The following is an 18266-nucleotide window of genomic DNA, read 5'->3' as shown; positions in this document are numbered from 1 at the left end:
TTTTCCGACCACCCTGTCGAAAGCGGCGATGAAGTGGTTTGATAGCTTCCCTCCAAGGCCGGTTACCAGCTTTGAGGACCTCTCAAGAAAATTTCTAATGCGATTCTCCATCCAGAAGGATAAAGTAAAACATGCGCCGAGCCTCCTGGGAGTTAAACAGGAGGTCGAGGAACCTCTGCGCGATTACATGGAAAGGTTCAACAAAGCGTGTTTGGAAATTCAAGATCTGCCCACAGAGGCAGTCATCATGGGATTAGTAAATGGACTTAGAGAAGGCCCCTTCTCTCAGTCCATATCAAAAAGGCACCCGACCTCTTTGAGTGATGTACAGGAGAGAGCAGAAAAGTACATCAACATGGAAGAAAATGCCAAGCTACGGGAGCCCAGCTGGCGATTGGGGCCCCCCCACTCAGCAAAAGAAAAAGAAAGGGAGCCTAAGAAAAAAGAGGAGGTCGGCCCCGACAGGCCTAGGAGATATCACTCCTACACTCCTCTAAAAGTCTCGCTAGTAGACGTACACAGAGAAATCTGCAACACTGAAAGATTGCCGCCCCCCAGACCCATCAAAAATAAAAAGGGGGGAGTCGCAGCGACTACTGTGAATACCATAAGATATATGGCCACTCAACAAATGATTGCTATGACCTTAAAAATGTGATAGAAAGGTTGGCCATGGAAGGCCGACTTGATAGATATCTCACGGATAGGTCGGACAATCATGGAGAAAGAAAGCGAGAAGATGAAGACAGAAGAGACCCGCTGCCACAAACCTCCGAGAGACACATGCATACAATCTCGGGAGGATTCGCAGGAGAGGGCTCACTAAATCATCTCGCAAAAGACACCTGAAGCGAGTTTATCAAGTTGGAAACGAATCTCCCGATCTCCCAACCATCTCGTTCACTAAAGAGGATGAACAGGGGATCGTCCCCGGGCATGACGACCCGGTGGTAATAACCATGATCTTGGCAAATGCCAACCTCCACAGGACCTTGGTGGATCAAGGGAGTTCGGCAGATATACTTTTTAAATCTGCATTCAATAAGTTAGGGTTAGATGAAAGGAAGCTAAAAGCTTACCCGGACAGCCTATATGGATTAGGAGACATGCCAATTAAGCCATTGGGATACATCCCCCTTCACACAACCTTCGAAAAGGGGGAAAATTCCAAAACTCTGAGCATTGACTTCATCGTCATTGATGTCGGATCGGCGTATAATGCCTTAATCGGCAGGACTACGTTAAATCGGCTCGGAGCGGTGGTGTCAACCCCTCACCTTTGCATGAAATTCCCAACACTTAAGGGAATAGCGACGGTACGAAGAGACCAAAAATTGGCAACAAAATGCTACAATGAAAGCGTAAACCTCCGAGGAAAGAACAAGGAAATCCACACCATAGAACTCGGGGGAATAAAAGCAAGGGAAGAGCTGCGACCACAATCGGGTGGAAGAACTGAAGAGGTTCAAATCGGAAAAGAGGAAGAAAAAAGAACCAACATAGGGGCCAGCCTAGGCGAAGATCTGAAACAAAGGCTAATAAAGCTCCTACAACAAAATTCTGACCTCTTCGCCTGGAAAGCTTCCGACATGCCAGGGATAGACCCTCGGCTCATGTCCCACAAGCTTTCGGTACACCCCGGATCACGACCCGTACAGCAGCGTAGGCGTAAGCTCGGCGCAAAACGAGCTCAGGTGGTGAAAGAGCAAGTGCAAGCCCTCTTGGAAGCCAACTTCATCCGATAGGTCAAATACCCGGCATGGCTAGCAAATGTAGTGCTAGTTAAAAAGCAAAACGGCAAGTGGAGGATGTGCGTCGACTATACCGACCTGAATAAAGCATGCCCCAAAGACACGTATCCACTTCCCAGTATTGACACCCTAGTAGATGCAAGCTCAGGGTATCAATACTTGTCGTTTATGGATGCTTACTTGGGATACAACCAAATCCCGATGTACAAGCTGGATGAGGAAAAAACTTCATTCATCACACCTAGAGCGAATTACTGCTATGTGGTGATGCTATTTGGGTTAAAAAATGCCGAGGCCACATATCAAAGATTGATGAATAAAGTGTTCGCCCCCCACCTTGGGGACTTAATGGAGGTCTATGTAGATGACATGCTGATAAAACTAAGGAGGAAACCGACCTTCTGACAGACCTTTTGCAAGTTTTAGACACCGTAAGGTCGCATGGGATGAGGCTAAATCCCACAAAATGCACCTTCGCGGTGGAGGCGGGAAAGTTTCTAGGGTTTATGCTTACACAAAGGGGAATCGAAACAAACCCCGATAAGTGTAAAGCCATCTTGGAAATGAAAAGCCCGACCTGCCTGAAGGAGGTTCAATAATTAAATGGAAGGCTTGCCGCCCTTTCCAGGTTCCTGGCGGGATCGGCACTAAGATCCCTTCCACTATTTTCCCTACTAAGAAAAGGATGCCAGTTTGAATGAACTCTAGAATGCGAAGAAGCTTTTCGGGAGTTCAAAAAGTTCTTAAGCCAGCCTCCAATCCTGACCCGACCCCTAGTCGGGGAAGAGCTCGTCCTATACCTGTCAGTAGCAGACAAAGCTATAGCATCAGCTCTAATACGGGAAGATGAAGTCGGGCAGCATCCTGTGTACTTCACTAGCAGAGTTCTACAGGGCCCAGAACTAAAGTATTAAAAACTTGAAAAGTTTGCATACTCCCTAGTAGTGGCCTGATGATTGGATTTTTGACGGTTTAGAATTTCACTAAGGAAATCTCGTTGCAAGTATAGTTTCTAAACCAATCAATAATCCTTTCATACAAAAAGTTGTTTGTCACTAGTACAAACCCCTAAAATTTATAAACCGAAGTATTGGACCTCGGGTCGTTCTCCCTAGGAATTACAATAAAGTGTCTTGTTATTGGTTGTGAATTATTTTGGGGTTTTGATAAGAAACATGAAAGATAAATGGCAAGAAAGTAAACTAATGGCTAAAAAGGTCTTGGCAAGGGTTGGTGGTCAAGGATCTCTATCCTAATCACTAACCACAATATGAGAATTGGCAAGGATTAATCTCATTAAATCATCCTCTAACTAGTAGTAAAGGAAAGTCAAATGAGCTATATCAATCCTAGTCCATAAGTCCTAACTCTCCACTAATTCAATTAGTGAGAACTAGAGTCAATGGCTCCCAATCATCAATCACTTGGTCATTAGTAACTCAAGAGGTCCTAAGTGACCTTTCCAAGCCAAGAGTATAGAATCCTACTCTAAAATCCAACCAAGCATTTCATCAAACACTTGAAAGGCATAAAAGGAAAACATAGTAAATCAACAACAAGAACAAAATCTAACAACAATTATTGAAAGGAATTAACAACACAAATCAAAAGGAACACAATTATTATGATTTACCTTGAATTGAATTGAAAGAGGAAGGAAGAAACAAAAGTAGATCTACAACAAAACACAAAAAAACAACATAAAGGAAATTACAACAAAAGAATAGAGGAAGATGAATGTAGCAACAAAGAATTGAAAGGTAGAAGTAGAAGAAAGCAAAGACTAAAACCTAGATCTAAGAATTAAACCTAATCCTAATCCTAATCCTAGAGAGAAGTGAGAGCTTCTCTCTCTAGAAACTACTTCTAAAACTAAACTATGACTAATGGTAACTAACATATGGTAAAGTATGAAAAGTATGTTCATTTCCCCTTCAATCCTTGGCTTAAATAGCATCAGAAATGAGTTGGATTGGGCCCACAAGGCTTTAGAATTTGCTGGCCACGTTTTGCTTTAAGTGAACCAGGTGGCAGCAACGGTGCGTGCGTGTACTTTGCGCGTGCGCGCCACCATACGTGTAGCAAATATGACAAATCTTATATCGTTTCGAAGCCCCGGATGTTAGCTTTCTAACCCAACTGGAACCGCATCATTTGGACCTCTGTAACTCAAGTTATGGTCGTTTAAGTGCGAAGAGGTCGGCTTGACAGCTTTCCGGTTCTTTCATTTCTTCATGAGTTCTCCAACTTTTCATGCTTCTTTCTTCATTCCCTTGATCCAATCTTTGCCTCCTAAACCTTAAATCACTTAACAAACATATCAAGGCATCTAATGGAATCAAGGAGAATTAGATTTAGCTATTTTAAGACCTAAAAAGCATGTTTTCACTCTTAAGCACAATTAAAGGAGAAGTTATAAAACCATGCTAATTCATAGGCTAAATGTGACAAAAGGTTATCAAAATACTCTAAATTCAATACAAAATAAACCGTCAAATTGGGGTTCGTCATGGCTTCACGCCGATTACGGCCAAATTTCCAAGCACACACGATAAAAGTCCGAACGAACCAGCCCATAAAGCAAGTACTTTAGAAGACAGACATTGCGGGAAGAATGGTCCAATGGACAATAGAACTCTCCGAGTTCGACTTGAAATACGAAGCCCGAACGGCAATAAAAGCTCAATGCCTCACCGACTTCCTAGCGGAATACGCGGGAGATCAAGAGGAGAAATTCACTGCATGGGAGTTATATGTAGATGGGTCCTCCAATAAAGCTGGAAGCGGGGCATGCATAATATTGGTCAGCGAAAGGGGAATGCAAATTGAAGTTTCCCTCAATTTCGAGTTCCCAGCTTCCAACAACCAGGTAGAATATGAAGCCTTGATCGCAGGGTTAAAGCTGGCAGAAGAAGTCGGTGCGACCAAAGTAATAATATACAGCGACTCTCAGGTGGTGACCTCCCAAATAAACGGAGAGTATCATGCCAAAGATCCCAACATGAAAAAATACTTAGACAAAACCTTGGAGCACCTTAGGCACTTTGAAGAGACCGAGGTAAAGCATATAACTCGGGACCTCAACAGCAGGGCAGATGCCCTCTCCAAGCTAACAAGTACCAAACCAGGAGGGAACAATAGAAGTCTGATCCAAGAAACTCTCCCTGAACCCTCCGTGGACAAAACGGAGGTTGCTCAAGATGTCTTTGAAATCACCGGGTTAGACCTCGGATAGATGAAGCCCTTTGTCGAAAACGTGAAATTAGACATCCTCCCCAAAGAGGAAAAAGAGGCCAAGAAAATCTGGAGGGAAGCACAAAGCTACACGATGGTGAAAAATATCCTCTATAAAAGGGGGATATCAACACTACTACTAAAGTGCGTTCCGACCTCAAAAACAACTGAGGTGCTAGAAGAGGTGCACAATGGAATCTGCGGGAACCATCTTGGAGCAAGGTCGTTAGCTAGAAAAGTAATCCGAGCTGGATTCTACTGGCCGACCTTACAAAAAGACTCCACGGAATTTGTGAAAAGGTGCCAGCCATGCCAAATGCATGCAAACTTCCATGTAGCCCCTCCCGAGGAACTCATTAGTATAACTTCCCCATGGCCTTTCGCAAAATGGGGATTGGACTTGCTAGGACCATTCCTACAAGCGCCGGGGCAAGTAAAATATCTAATAATGGGAGTGGATTACTTCACAAAGTGGATAGAAGCAGAACCATTGGCCACCATCACCGCTCAGAGAAGTCGAAAGTTCCTCTACAAGAACATTATCACCAGGTATGGGATACCCCACTCCATCACCACTGATAATGGCACTCAATTCACCGACTCGACCTTCGAAAACCTGGTAGCCAGTATGAAAATCAAACATCAATTCACATCAGTGGAACACCACAAGCAAATGGACAAGTCGAGACTGCAAACAAAGTCATATTGGCAGGGTTGAAGAAAAGATTGCAGGACGCAAAAGGAGCATGGGCCGAGGAACTACCACAAGTGCTTTGGGCTTATCGGACCACACCTCAGTCTGCCACAGGAGAAACACCCTTCCGACTTGCTTACAGCATAGAAGCCATGATACCGGTTGAAATCAACGAGCAAAGCCCAAGGGTGAACTTCCACGACGAGGTTGGAAACATAAATGGGCACAAAGAAGAACTTGAACTTCTTCCTGAAGTCCGCGAACGAGCCCATATTAGAGAAGTAGCATTGAAGCAAAGGATGACGAACAGATACAACCAGAAAGTCATTCGAAGGAGATTCACCTCAGACGACTTGGTCTTAATTAGAAATGACATAGGAGTCAACAAATCTGGGGAAGGAAAGCTCGCCGCTAATTGGAAGGGACCATACAAGATTAGTGAGGTCCTAGAAAAAGGTTATTATAAGGTGACCGACTTAAACGGCACCGAGTTACCCAAGTCGTGGCATGCTTGTAATATGAAAAGGTTCTACAGTTAAAAGCGAACTCTACTCCCTGATGTACTCTTTTCCCAACTTCATGATTTTTTCCCAAAGTAAAAGAGTTTTTTCTAAAGAAGGGTTTTTAACGAGGCATCACAGTAGAGACTAAGAGGTCATAGATACCCCGAAACCCTTAGTAGCGATAAAGTACATTTGCAAATAAATAAAGATCTTTCTCAAATATTTCTTATAAATTCCTTCTCGCTTTCTACGAAACGCACCGACTTAAGTTCGACAAAACGTGAAAATCCCATGAACCGACCTAAATGGTCGTCAGGATAAAACGACGAGGTACAAGTCGGTGTAAAGAGGTTATAAAAGACGATCGTGAATAAACTCGGAAATTAACCGATTAACAAATCGAAAATTCCGAAAAACAAAGAGATGCATCGCAAAAATAACCTAAGTTATGAAAAATCAATATATCAAAAATTGAGCACAAGGAATACTGAAAAGAGGTCAGAAAACTCATGGAAAGCAATAAAAGACTGTCTCAAACCTTCAAAACTCAAAAAGCTTAAAAAAGACAGCCGACCAAGAAAAGGTTTTCAAAACAAAAGATCAAAAAAGGGGTTTTTTCTTCAAAACCTAAAGAAGAAAAAGCATGCACACAACTAATAAAAAATAACCTAAACCCTTGTCTAAAAAAGGGTATTTTTAATTGTTCTTGCCTGGTAATCCCGAGGTATAGCTCGTCCTCTGGTTATCGCTTGGAATTACTTCCATGCAACCGCTCAGATCGGGTTTTTCATAGGAGAGAGGATTTTGAGAGTTTTTATATGTATAGTTGCGTGTTAGAGGAATTGAGGGTTCGACTCCCTTTTAGCCAGCTCGAATGTGATATTCTGAAACAATTGAACTGTGCTCCTTCACAAGTTCATCCTAACGGTTGGGCTTTCATAAGGTGTTTTCAGATTTTAATGGAATTTCTGGAGATTGAACCAGATTTGGAACTTTTCTTTTCTTTATTTCAGGCAAAGGGGGTATGGAAGGGGTTGTGGGTAAACTTGAACAACACACCTGGTTTTTCTATTTTCAAACTGTACAAATCTTCCTTTAAAAATTTTAAAGAAATGTTTCTGAAAGTCAAGTCTGTGGATGAGGATTTTCCTTTTTATGTGGACGAAAATCTTGGGGAAAAGTTTCCCTTGTACTGGTGTTGTCAACCTCAACAAATTTTGGGTCCTGAAATGATATCTGAAAGAAATGAGTGTATCATATCCTTTTTGATTGAAATGGTATCCAAGGGGGGATTGGTATCTGTGTCGGAGTTGCTTCCCTGGGAGGTTGATAGGTCGGCTGTTGTCGATTACCTTGGTGAGGTTATCAGGGTATGTTTTTGTTTTGATTTTTACTTAGATGAGGATTTTATTATGCTGATGATGTTGGTTCTGTTTCTGTGGCAGGTGGGAAGTTCCCTGGAGTTACCGCTTCGACTCTTAGGGCTCGATTTAAGACGAAGAACTTCGAAGGTTCCTCTTCGAATGCGGAAAAGGTGGATGTTGGGGGAGAGGTCGATCAGCCTCTCCCAAGAAAGAAGGGGATTGTCTTTAAGAAAAGAAAGACAGAAGGTACTGCTACCTCTGGAGATCAGGGCAAGGAAGCCGTTATTCAACTTGATGACTTATCGAGTTTTAGTGCGAAGCAGGAGAAGCTTCACGTTTTTGACAACAATGGAGATAGTTCATCTCTTTGGGACCAAGGCTTTCCGTTTAATGTTATTGCAGACGAGGTTGTGCAGGGCGTTGCTGACATAGCTCAGGTGGAAGAGGTCGGGGATGTTGGAGTTGATCAGTTTCTGCAGGTAAATTCATTCTAACTATTGGTTCTGTTTAACTACTTATATTTGTAAGGTTTTTAATAGTTGGATATTTAAATCTCAGGTGTTGGGCTTTCAATTGGCTTGTGTTGGCCGTAGCCAGGAAAAAAGGCATAAGAAAATGGCTACCGAGGCTGAACAGGTCGGCTCCCTAAAGGAACAATTATCGGCTAAAGAATTAGCCTTAACAGAACTGCAGAAAAAGTTTTCTGATTTGGAGAAGGAACTAAAGGTTGAAAAAGAGAATCGTGAAAATGATGCTGAACTGTTAAAAAAGAAGAATAGTGATGTTGAAAATATGAACAAGCGAGTTGTTGATCTTACCACTCAGATGAAGGAATTCAAGCAAGTAGAGAAGGTGACATTCTTGATGCTTTTGCCGAAGGATTTTACCGTGCTGTGACGCAGGCGAAGTTTCTGATGCCTGATGCCGATTTTGGGGAGATGGATCCGGGCAAAGTGATTCGGGACGGTCAGCTTGTAGATGACGAGGAAGTGATTGAGGAAGGTGGTGATAACTTAGTTAAGTAGTAGTTGTAGTATTTTAGCAGTTTCTCTGTTGTTTTGTAGAACGAATATTCATGACTGTTTATTGTTAACGATCTGCGTAATTAGGTTTTGGATAGTCCTAATTACTTTGTCTGATACCCGTAAATGGGGCTGGAATGATATTTTGATGACTTGTTTGTCTGTAACGGGAGTTATTTGGTAACAAACGCCTCGTGATATTGATTGATCATATAAACTCGGTTAGACAGAACTTGTTAAAAGTATATAAATGCATGTAAACTTTTTCAAAGCAGTACCTTACAATTTTATCTCGGGCAGGCTGGCCTCGTTAAAACCTCCTTGAGCAAAACCCTTTTTGGGAAAAATCTCAAGTGAGGAAAAAGAGTACCAGCACTCTGCTTTGCGTTAACTGAAATATTGCTTTAAAGAGCTAACATTCCATGAACTCGGAATCTTAGTGCCATCCAAATGTTCTAGTTTGTAAGCTCCTCTGCCGAGGACTTCGAATATACGGTAGGGTCCGTCCCATGTTGCTGCAAGTTTTCCATGGGAGGGTGGTCGGCGAGCCGCTTCAGTTTTCCTCAGTACCAGATCTCCGACATTGAAGGACCTTGGTTGAACTCGTTTGGCATGTCTTCGACTTAGTTGTTGCTGTAGAGCTTGGTGGCGAATGGCTGCCGTATTCCTAATTTCCTCTATTAAGTTAAGTGCTGCTTGGCGAGCTTGATCATGATTTTCAGCTAGGGCTCTTAAGGATTGTTGTGAAACTTCTAAGGGAATCATAGCCTCGGAACCATAGACCAACCTAAAAGGGGTTTCTTTGGTTGATGTATGCACCGTAGTATTGTATGACCATAATACCTCTGGGAGCAGTTCGGCCCAGAGCCCATTGGCGTTGTCGAGCTTTTTCCTTAAAGCGTGCAGGACGACCTTATTGGCGGCTTCAGCTAAGCCATTAGATTGTGGGTGTTCCACCGATGAAAAGTGGTGATTTATCTTCAGTTTTTGTAAAAAGTCTTTAAAATTATGATCGGTAAATTGCCGACCATTGTCGGTGATAACATGCCGGGGAATTCCGAATCTGCATATAATGTATTTCCAAACAAAAGATATCATCTGGGAGGATGTGATTCTTGCCAGGGGTTGTGCTTCAATCCATTTGCTGAAGTAATCAATAGCCACGACCAAATATTTCAACTGCCCGGGTGCGGTAGGGAATGGACCGAGGATGTCAATCCCCCACTGGTTAAATGGCTAGCTTACTACGGACTGGTGAAGCTGCTCGGCTAGGATGTTGATGATCGGTGCGTGCTTTTGACACTGGTCACAAGTTCTGACTTTCTTTCTGCTATCCTCCCACAGACTTGGCCAATAAAAACCGGCTCGAAGTATTTTCTGTGCCAGGCTTCTTGCCCTCGAGTGTATGCCACATATTCCTTCATGAGCCTCGGCTAGTGCAAGATCGGCCTCATTCCTGTCCAAACATTTCAAAAGTGGTCGGGAGTATCCCCGCCTATACAGAGTGTTATTCATTAGCGTGAAGAAAGAAGCTTGTCGTCGAAACCTTTTCTTATCTGAGATCTCTTTCGGAAGAGAACCCTCTTTTAAATACTGTATGTAAGGTAGTTGCCAACTTGTTTCATTGAAAGCGTTTAAAGTGCTCATGACATATATGCTCGGCTTGTCTAAAGTTGACTGTAATAATGTTGCTGTGTGTGACTGTGTAGTAGCTAGTTTTGATAAAATGTCAGCCCTATGATTTTTTTCTCTAGGAATGTGGTAAATTTTGAATTTTTGAAAGGCATTTATCAATTGCTGTACAAGCTCTAAGTATTTCAATAAAAGCTGATCTTTTGTTTGAAAGACCTGATTAACCTGTTGGACTATTAATAGAGAATCGCAATAAACCTTTAAGGTTGTAATGTGTAAATCAATTGCTAACCTGAGCCCGGCGACGAGGGCTTCGTACTCGGCTTGGTTATTACTGGCTTTAAAGGAGAATCGAAGAGAATGTTCGAGGATGATACCTTCAGGACTTTCGAGTAATATTCCTGCTCCTGACCCTTGGGGGTTTGAGGCTCCATCCACAAACAGGCTCCAGTCCGAGTTCTGTTCATCCATACTTGGTTGGGTAAGCTCTGCAACGAAATCGGCTAAGTGTTGGGATTTAATGGATCCTCTTGGTTGGTATTGGATATCAAATTCAGAAAGTTCAATTGCCCATTTGATAAGTCTGCCTGCTAATTCCGGCTTTGAAAGGACGTGCCGAAGGGGTTGTTCGGTCCTGACGATGATAGTGTGTCCCTGGAAATATGGTCGGAGTCGTCTTGAGGAGAAGACTAAGGCCAACGTCAGCTTTTCCAACCTTGGGTAACGAAGCTCGGCACCCTGCAGTGATTTACTTACAAAATAGATCGGTTGTTGACCTTTCTCCGTTTCTGTTACAAGGACAGAACTAATTGCTGTATCAGTAATAGACAGGTATATACATAATGGCTCATTAGGTCTTGGCTTTTGTAAAACAGGTGGTTTTGAAAGGAATTGTTTTAAATTTTGAAATGCTGATTCACAGTCTTCAGTCCATTCAAAATGTTTTGTTTTCTTTTTTAAACATTGGAAAAAGGTAAAAGATTTTGCTGCCAAACAGGGTAGAAATCTGGATAAGGCGGCGAGGCGTCCTGTGAGCCGTTGCACCTCCTTTACCGTTTTTGGGCTTTGCATATCAAGGATCGCCTGACACTTTTCAGGATTTGCTTCAATTCCTCGGCTGGTAAGAATAAATCCGAGGAATTTTCCTCCGCGTACTCTGAATGCACACTTTTCAGGATTCAGTCTCATGTTATATCGTCGGATCTGCCCGAAAATCTCGGCTAGGTCAAGTATGAGAGAGTTGCCGACTATGGTCTTTGCCACCATGTCGTCCACATAGACTTCGATATTCCGACCTATCTGGTTCTCGAAGACCTTATTCATTAATCGCTGATATGTTGCACCTGCATTCTTTAGACCAAAAGGCATAACATTATAGCAGTAATTGCCATATTCAGTTATAAAGGCAGTTTTGTCTTTGTCTGATGGATGCATGAGGATCTGGTTATAACCAGAGTATGCGTCCATAAAACTTAACGAACCATAACCGCAAGAATTGTCAACTAAAGTGTCAATGCAAGGTAAAGGATAAGCATCTTTGGGACATGCCCTATTTAGGTCAGTAAAATCGACGCACATGCGCCACTTACCGTTACTCTTTTTTACCATAACAACATTGGCGAGCCATGTTGTGAACCTGATTTCTTTGATGAAATTTGCCGCAATGAGCTTTTTGACCTCGGCAAGGGACGCAAGGCGTTTTTCTGCTCCGAGGTTTCTTTTCTTTTGAGAAACTGGGCGAGCTTCTGGATTAATTGCTAATTTGTGGGTGATAACAGATGGGTCTATTCCGGGCATATCGGCAGATGTCCAGGCAAACAAGTCGGCATTTTGTCGCAAAAACTTTATGAGTGATTCCTTCTCCTCCTTGCTGATTGACGTCCCCATAAAGGTGTATTTGGTGGGGTCTTCGGTCAAGGCTACCTTTGTTAAATCCTCGTTTGGCATGGGCCGATCTTCAAAGTCGGCTCTTGGATCGATTTCTGTTAAACTCGGCTGGTCGGGTTGGATGGAGTTGACCTGAACCATGTGGTTCCTTTTGATGGGCTTCAGGCTTGTATTATAGCATTGCCGAGCTTCATGGAGGTCGCCATGTATCGTTGCCACTAAATTGTCCTGCACAGGGAACTTAACACAAAGGTGAACTGTAGACACAATTGCCGTGAACTTATTCAAAAATGGTCTACCTAATATGAGATTGTAAGGACTAAAACAGTCGACAACAAGATATTGAATGTCTTGTGTCTTAAATAATGGTTGCTCACCGAGTGTGGTTTGTAACCACACGGAACCCAAAACAGGGACTCGCTCCCCGGAAAATCCGACCAAGTCTCCATGGTATGGTTGCAAAATTTTGTTACTTAGTTTCATCTTTTCGAAGGTGGTAAAGAATAAGACGTCTGCACTACTTCCGGGGTCGAGAAGTACTTTGCGGACTATTAGATCCCCCAACTGGATAGAAATCACCACAGGATCGTCATAATTAGCATCGGTATGATTAAAGTCGGTTGATCCGAAAGTCATTTCTGGGAAATCTTGGGCCGGCTGAGGAACTTTGGGGGCATCTGTGACGGCCAACATGGCCCGATAAGTTCTCTTGCGGGCTGAGCGAGTATGTCCACCTCCTGCATATCCTCCTGAAATACAGTTAATGATTCCTCTGGGTTGGGCTGGTGCCTTATCTTTTTCTTTTGATGAGGGACTTGCTGTCCCAAGGTCGGAAGCCGAGGTTGCATTCTTCTGCATACGCCCGACAATGAACTTGTCGAGATGTCCTTGTCTTGCGAGGCGCTCTAGGAGATCTTTAGCGATCACACATTCATCCGTTGTGTGACCGTGTTTCTGATGAAAGGTGCAATATTTGGATTTATCAACGGTCTTGGACTCCGGATAAGTGCCGGCTTTACGAGGAGGCTTGATTAATTTGGAGTTGAGTATTTCTTTAATAATATCATCTCTCTTTGTGTTGAATTGAGTGTATGACTCATAACGGGGAACTGGCATGAATGCTTTCTTACTGTCGCGGGGCTTATCTTCATCCTTAGCCGCGGTTGACTTTTCTGTTTTGCGGGCTTGCCAAAGTTCTTCCACATCTATCTGTCCCTTGGCTTTTTCACGGAATTCGGCCAAGGTTTTCGGTTTACTCACAGCTATTGTCTCCTGAAACTTGCCCGGACGGAGGCCGCTCTTAAATGCATGGAGATGGACTTCTGGATGAAGGTCGGGGATCCTCATGGCGACTTTTGTAAAGCGTGTGATATAGTCCTTCAGGCTCTCTTGCGGCCCTTGTTTGATGGTCGTCAGGTAGTCAGAATCGTGCAGGTATATTGCAGATGCTGCGAAGTGGTCTTCGAACTGCTTTGCCAATTCTTGAAAACGTGATATTGAATCTGCAGGCAAAGAACAAAACCAGTCAAGTGCAGGACCGTCTAAAAAAGATGGGAAACAACGGCATAAAATAGGATCAGATGCACCATTAACGATCATGATAGATCGGAATTTCTTAATATGCTGCTTGGGATCTCCCAACCCATCATAAGGGGTCAGAGTGGTCGGCAGGGTGAACTGTCGGGGAAGCTGAAAATTCATAATGTCGGCCGTGAATGGTCCGGCAGAATTGTCGCGCTCATCTTCCTCACCCTCTGGTCGGGACCTTTCTGTTTGGTGGGCTTCTTCTTCTTCCTGTTGTGGTGTTTCAGAAACATGGGTCGGGATTGACCGACGTTCATGATTTTCCTCTCGGTTATGAAGATCATCATTGTGTTCCAGCCGATTAGTGACCAATTGTGCAATTTGTTCCTGCATTCTTCGGTTTTCCTCCGCCATTTGTTGATTTGCTTGTTGAAGCTCGGTCACCATCCGAAGGAGCTCGGATGGGGTCGGGGGAGGAGCGTCAGCCATGGTAGTATTTTAAGGGTGTCTTGGGACCTTTGCGAATGGGTTTTCAAGTTGCTCGGCCCCACGGTGGGCGCCAAATGTTCTTGCCTGGTAATCCCGAGGTATAGCTCGTCCTCTGGTAAGATCGGCGGACTCCTAGAATGGACCGAGGTATACGTCGGCGATGGATGAACGGCGAGGGCGGGTACCTGCAAAGGCACTCCGACGCTCAAGTAAGTATTTGAAGGGATAATAGTTCTTAATTTAGAAAAGTGACGTACCTTCTTTTGGTCTTTTGCCTGCTTTATATTAGCAGGAGAAGTCGGCCGTTATCCTTTTGATGTAACGTCTAGGGAGAGGATAAATTGTAGATCCGACGTTATTGATTTGGGGCCATTTATGGCCATGATGAAATCGTCGGTTATGATTGGGCCTGAAGTGTAACCGAGCTATAATGTGTAACCGATGTTTACTGGTCATATCATTAATTTTTTGTTTACAGCCATAAAAGGCCAAGAAAATGTCAACCACCTACCACGAGAACATAAAGATAAATAGTTTAAAAAAGTGGGGACCCACAGGCCAGGCCCCCATATAGCCAAAGATAATTTTTCAAAGAGCATCACCATCACCACCTGGAAGAGTAATCAAAGCACCACCAGAGTCAGGGAGAGAGACATCTATAGGAGTTGGAGGGAAAGTTTCAGGAACCTTGGAGGAACTCGGAGCATCATCTGGTTTGGGAGGAGACTCTATAATTCTCTGGCCCCAAGTCTTCAGTTCGGATTCAGAAACAGGTCGAGGAGGAGACACGATCGCCCTATCAATTATAACCTTGTCCAGGTCCAAGGGTGAGAGGTCCAAGTCGGGAGCAATAACCCCGACATGTTCCCTAAAAACCCTCCAAGCTTCCTCGGATCCCTCGGCAATAGAATCCTCCAGCTCCGCATAAGCATCCCGAGCCTTCATTAGATCTTTTTTGACCTCCACAAGGTCCTGGAACAAACTCGAGTAGCTCAGTTCCGCCTTCTCCCATAGGCCCTCCGCCATAGAGCATCGGCTCATCAACTTTTCCCCCTCCGTTCGGAGATTATCCCTCTCTTCCCTCAACTTGGTGACCTCCTCCCTCAGGCTCCTCTCAGACTCTTGATACAAAAGAATCCTCCCCTCTAGCTCCTCAACCCTCTGGGATGAGCCCAAAGAACTAAGGGGAGTCTTCCCAAAGATGTCAAGAAACTTAGTGCACACCCCCACCGCCCTAATATTCTCCTAGGCCAGAATAGTAAGGTTGTTTCGAAGAGAAGCATCATCCATACTTATACGAGTATAAGGATAAATATGCTCCTGGATGAATTGACGAGCATCCACCTTGACCTCACCTTCAAAAGGAGAGCCAGACTCTAGAGCCTTGCGTTTTTTCTTTTCTGGCTCAGGAGAAGGTCGGGAAGAAGGGGGCAGCAGAGAAGAAGCCAAGGAAGAAATAACGATAGGTCGGGCAGGGGTCCCCAAGCCGTGAAAAGAAGGGGGAGGAGAAGGACCGGTCGCCCTGGCACCACCAACCCTGGCGCGGGATCTAGCCTTGGCCTCCTGAACCCTCTGGTAAGACTCCCTCGAATTCCTCTTCGCCATCTCTGCAAAAACCATTAGGTAAAAAGCCAACAAAGCATATCGAAAAATCAAGAAAAATAACTCGGAAAGTCGAAAAACCCAACAAACCAATACGACACTACCTAATTGGGCCTGCACAAAGGTCGGAGAGCCCTGAAGGAACTTATTGGTATCCAAATAACGGGCTCTCCCCCAAACTTCTCGGAGGAACCCAACGATGGCGGCCTCCACCTCGTCCAAATTTATCTAAACTATATTTCTCGCAAGGAGAAGCCTTTAACCAGTACAGAGGAAAGCGATGGGAAGAATTTTCATCTAGGAAAAAAGGGTGGTGACCCTCTACAGCTTGCACTTTGAAAAAGAAGTTCTTAAAGTCATGAAAGGATTCATCAAAAAGGGTAAAGACTCTCCGGCCTTGTATAGCCCGGAAAGAAACTCATTGTTGTTTGTTATTTTGCCCACTGAAGGGCTTAGTCATGTGAAAAAAAAATAAAATCCTCAAAGAAGTCAGAAAATCTAGGGCATGGCTAATGAATTGATAAATTTTTAAAAAACCCCAAGAGCTGGGGTGGAGTTGTGTAGGAGCAACACGGCAGTGGCCTAAAACATCCATTTCAAAGTCGGAAAAAGGGAGAAAAACGTCCAGGCGGGTAATCATACTCTCATACATATAGAAAAAATGAGGGGCTGCCTCAGAGGCCCTCCCAAAGCAAACCCGGTCTTCGGGACTCGGGACAACCAGTTCATATTTCGGCTCGTCCTCATCAGAAGTACAAAGCCTATGATGAGTGCGGAGGTTGGTGATGAAGTCCGTGTCAACAAGGGGTTCTTCCCCCAAAACCGTGACATCCACCCACTGAGCGAGAATTTCAACAGAAGACATTTTTTATTTTTCTAGAAAAAACCTACAAAGAAAAAGAAAATGGGATAAAAAATAGGGTCTCTAAGGGGGCCTGAAGTCAGATCCCTGACAAAACAAAGTCTACGACCGACTCTCATCTCAAATAAAAAAAAACATGCAACTCTACAAAGAAAGGATAAGAAGCTGACCTTTTTTTTTCTTGCAAGAAAATGGAAGCAACAGCACTCGAAAAGGAAGGAGCTTTCTTCTTTCAATCAAAGGGTGCAGATGGAAAAGTTTTCAAAAACGAAACAAGCAAGAAGAAGGGAAAGTATTTATACACACGTTAGGGGCATAAAAGCAAAACGACACAGGCCATTCAAAAGTTGCACCGTTACCAATGTGACCGCCCCCGCGCATAAATGGTCAAACCCCTAAGTGACGCGATGTTTGATTTGACGAGACTGTTGAAAACTTTTGAAACACGTCAGTTCCGAAAAATCACGTCGGATCCTCATCAAGTTGGCTACGGTCCCGAGTTATAATACTCGACCCCAATCCTTAAAAGGAATTGGGCTCGAGTAGGGGCACTGTTCATACCCTGGCCCAACTCTAAGACTCAGGTCCAAACTACAAGATCCAACCACAAGGTTGGGCTCCTCAGAACACCGACCTTCTCTTTAGAAGTCGGTTCTCCCCACGACTTGCTCTAAAGAAGTCGCGAGTAAAGATTAGCTGGCAGATAATAACTGTCCCTAAAATCTCTCAACCCACTTCCAGGAGTCATATCGTAACCTCCCTAAGATAAAGGGGCGGTTATCCACCCTAAAAGGTGGAACCACTCTAACGGTGGTTATTGGTTCACCACTATAAATACACTGACATCCCTCAGGTATCTCTAAGTCCCAATACTCTTTAGACCTGCTCACACTCTCGCTAACTTAGGCATCAGAGTGTCTTTGCAGGTACCACCCCCCATTCACTCACACTCACAAGTCGAAAGGAGTCTCCAAAGGCGCAAACCCGCTCAAAGGCTTCCTCCCTCATACGATTGGGCCAACCTAATGAGTCCAGCCCATTAACTTTCGGTTACCCAACGTAACAATATCTTACATTGATTTGGTCTTTAAATTTTTAACTTTATTATTATAGTATTTAAGAGTGAATTTTAAACATCATAATAATTCATTAATCTCTTTTTAACAGTAACTCAGTAAATAAAGTGATGAGCTAATATTTTCTTACCACGTTAGACACTACAACAATCATATAAGATAACAAAATTTATATTATGACCCAATTTGATTTTTCTCCCTTTATAACCCTAAATCCCTACAATTTCAAACAATATAAAAAATAACAAAAAACAGCATAATCTATTTTTTTGAGATATTGTACACATCATAATTAATCAAACTCTCAAACCAAAATCTATCATCATATACTTCTACTCACAAACAAAATTCAAGGCCATTGACCACAATTTTGAACAAAAAGAATTATAAAAAATATATAATTTTTTTTTTTTTTTGGTTTCCCACGGTATCCCCCAGCCCGGCTGACCAAGGACTAATCCGCCGCGGTATATAATTTATTGACTCTGGCATCTCCTCACACAATACACATGTCCCTTCACCCTTATTAGTTTGTTTTTTCTATTCGGCCCATTTATTATTACAAATCACATTAGCATTTCAATTTAAGGTGATACCAATCCTCTTTATAGATTATCAAAATATGT

General features: G+C 43.4%; 1 protein-coding gene across 1 annotated transcript; it reads right to left on the bottom strand.

Annotated features, from left to right (window-relative positions):
- Positions 1–8955: 8955 nt before the first annotated feature.
- LOC140179072 (uncharacterized) lies at positions 8956–14100 on the bottom strand. The gene is made up of 3 exons (XM_072217668.1): positions 11544–14100; positions 10493–11495; positions 8956–9631 (listed from the first exon to the last, which is right to left on the bottom strand). Exons 1-3 carry the CDS (start codon positions 14098–14100, stop codon positions 8956–8958), a joined length of 4236 nt encoding a protein of 1411 aa, XP_072073769.1.
- Between the last annotated feature and the right edge of the window lie 4166 nt (positions 14101–18266).

This window comes from Arachis hypogaea, chromosome 15 (assembly GCF_003086295.3).
Source record: "Arachis hypogaea cultivar Tifrunner chromosome 15, arahy.Tifrunner.gnm2.J5K5, whole genome shotgun sequence".
NCBI classification, from domain to species: Eukaryota; Viridiplantae; Streptophyta; class Magnoliopsida; order Fabales; family Fabaceae; genus Arachis; species Arachis hypogaea.
This window is presented reverse-complemented; position numbering and strand designations above follow the sequence as displayed.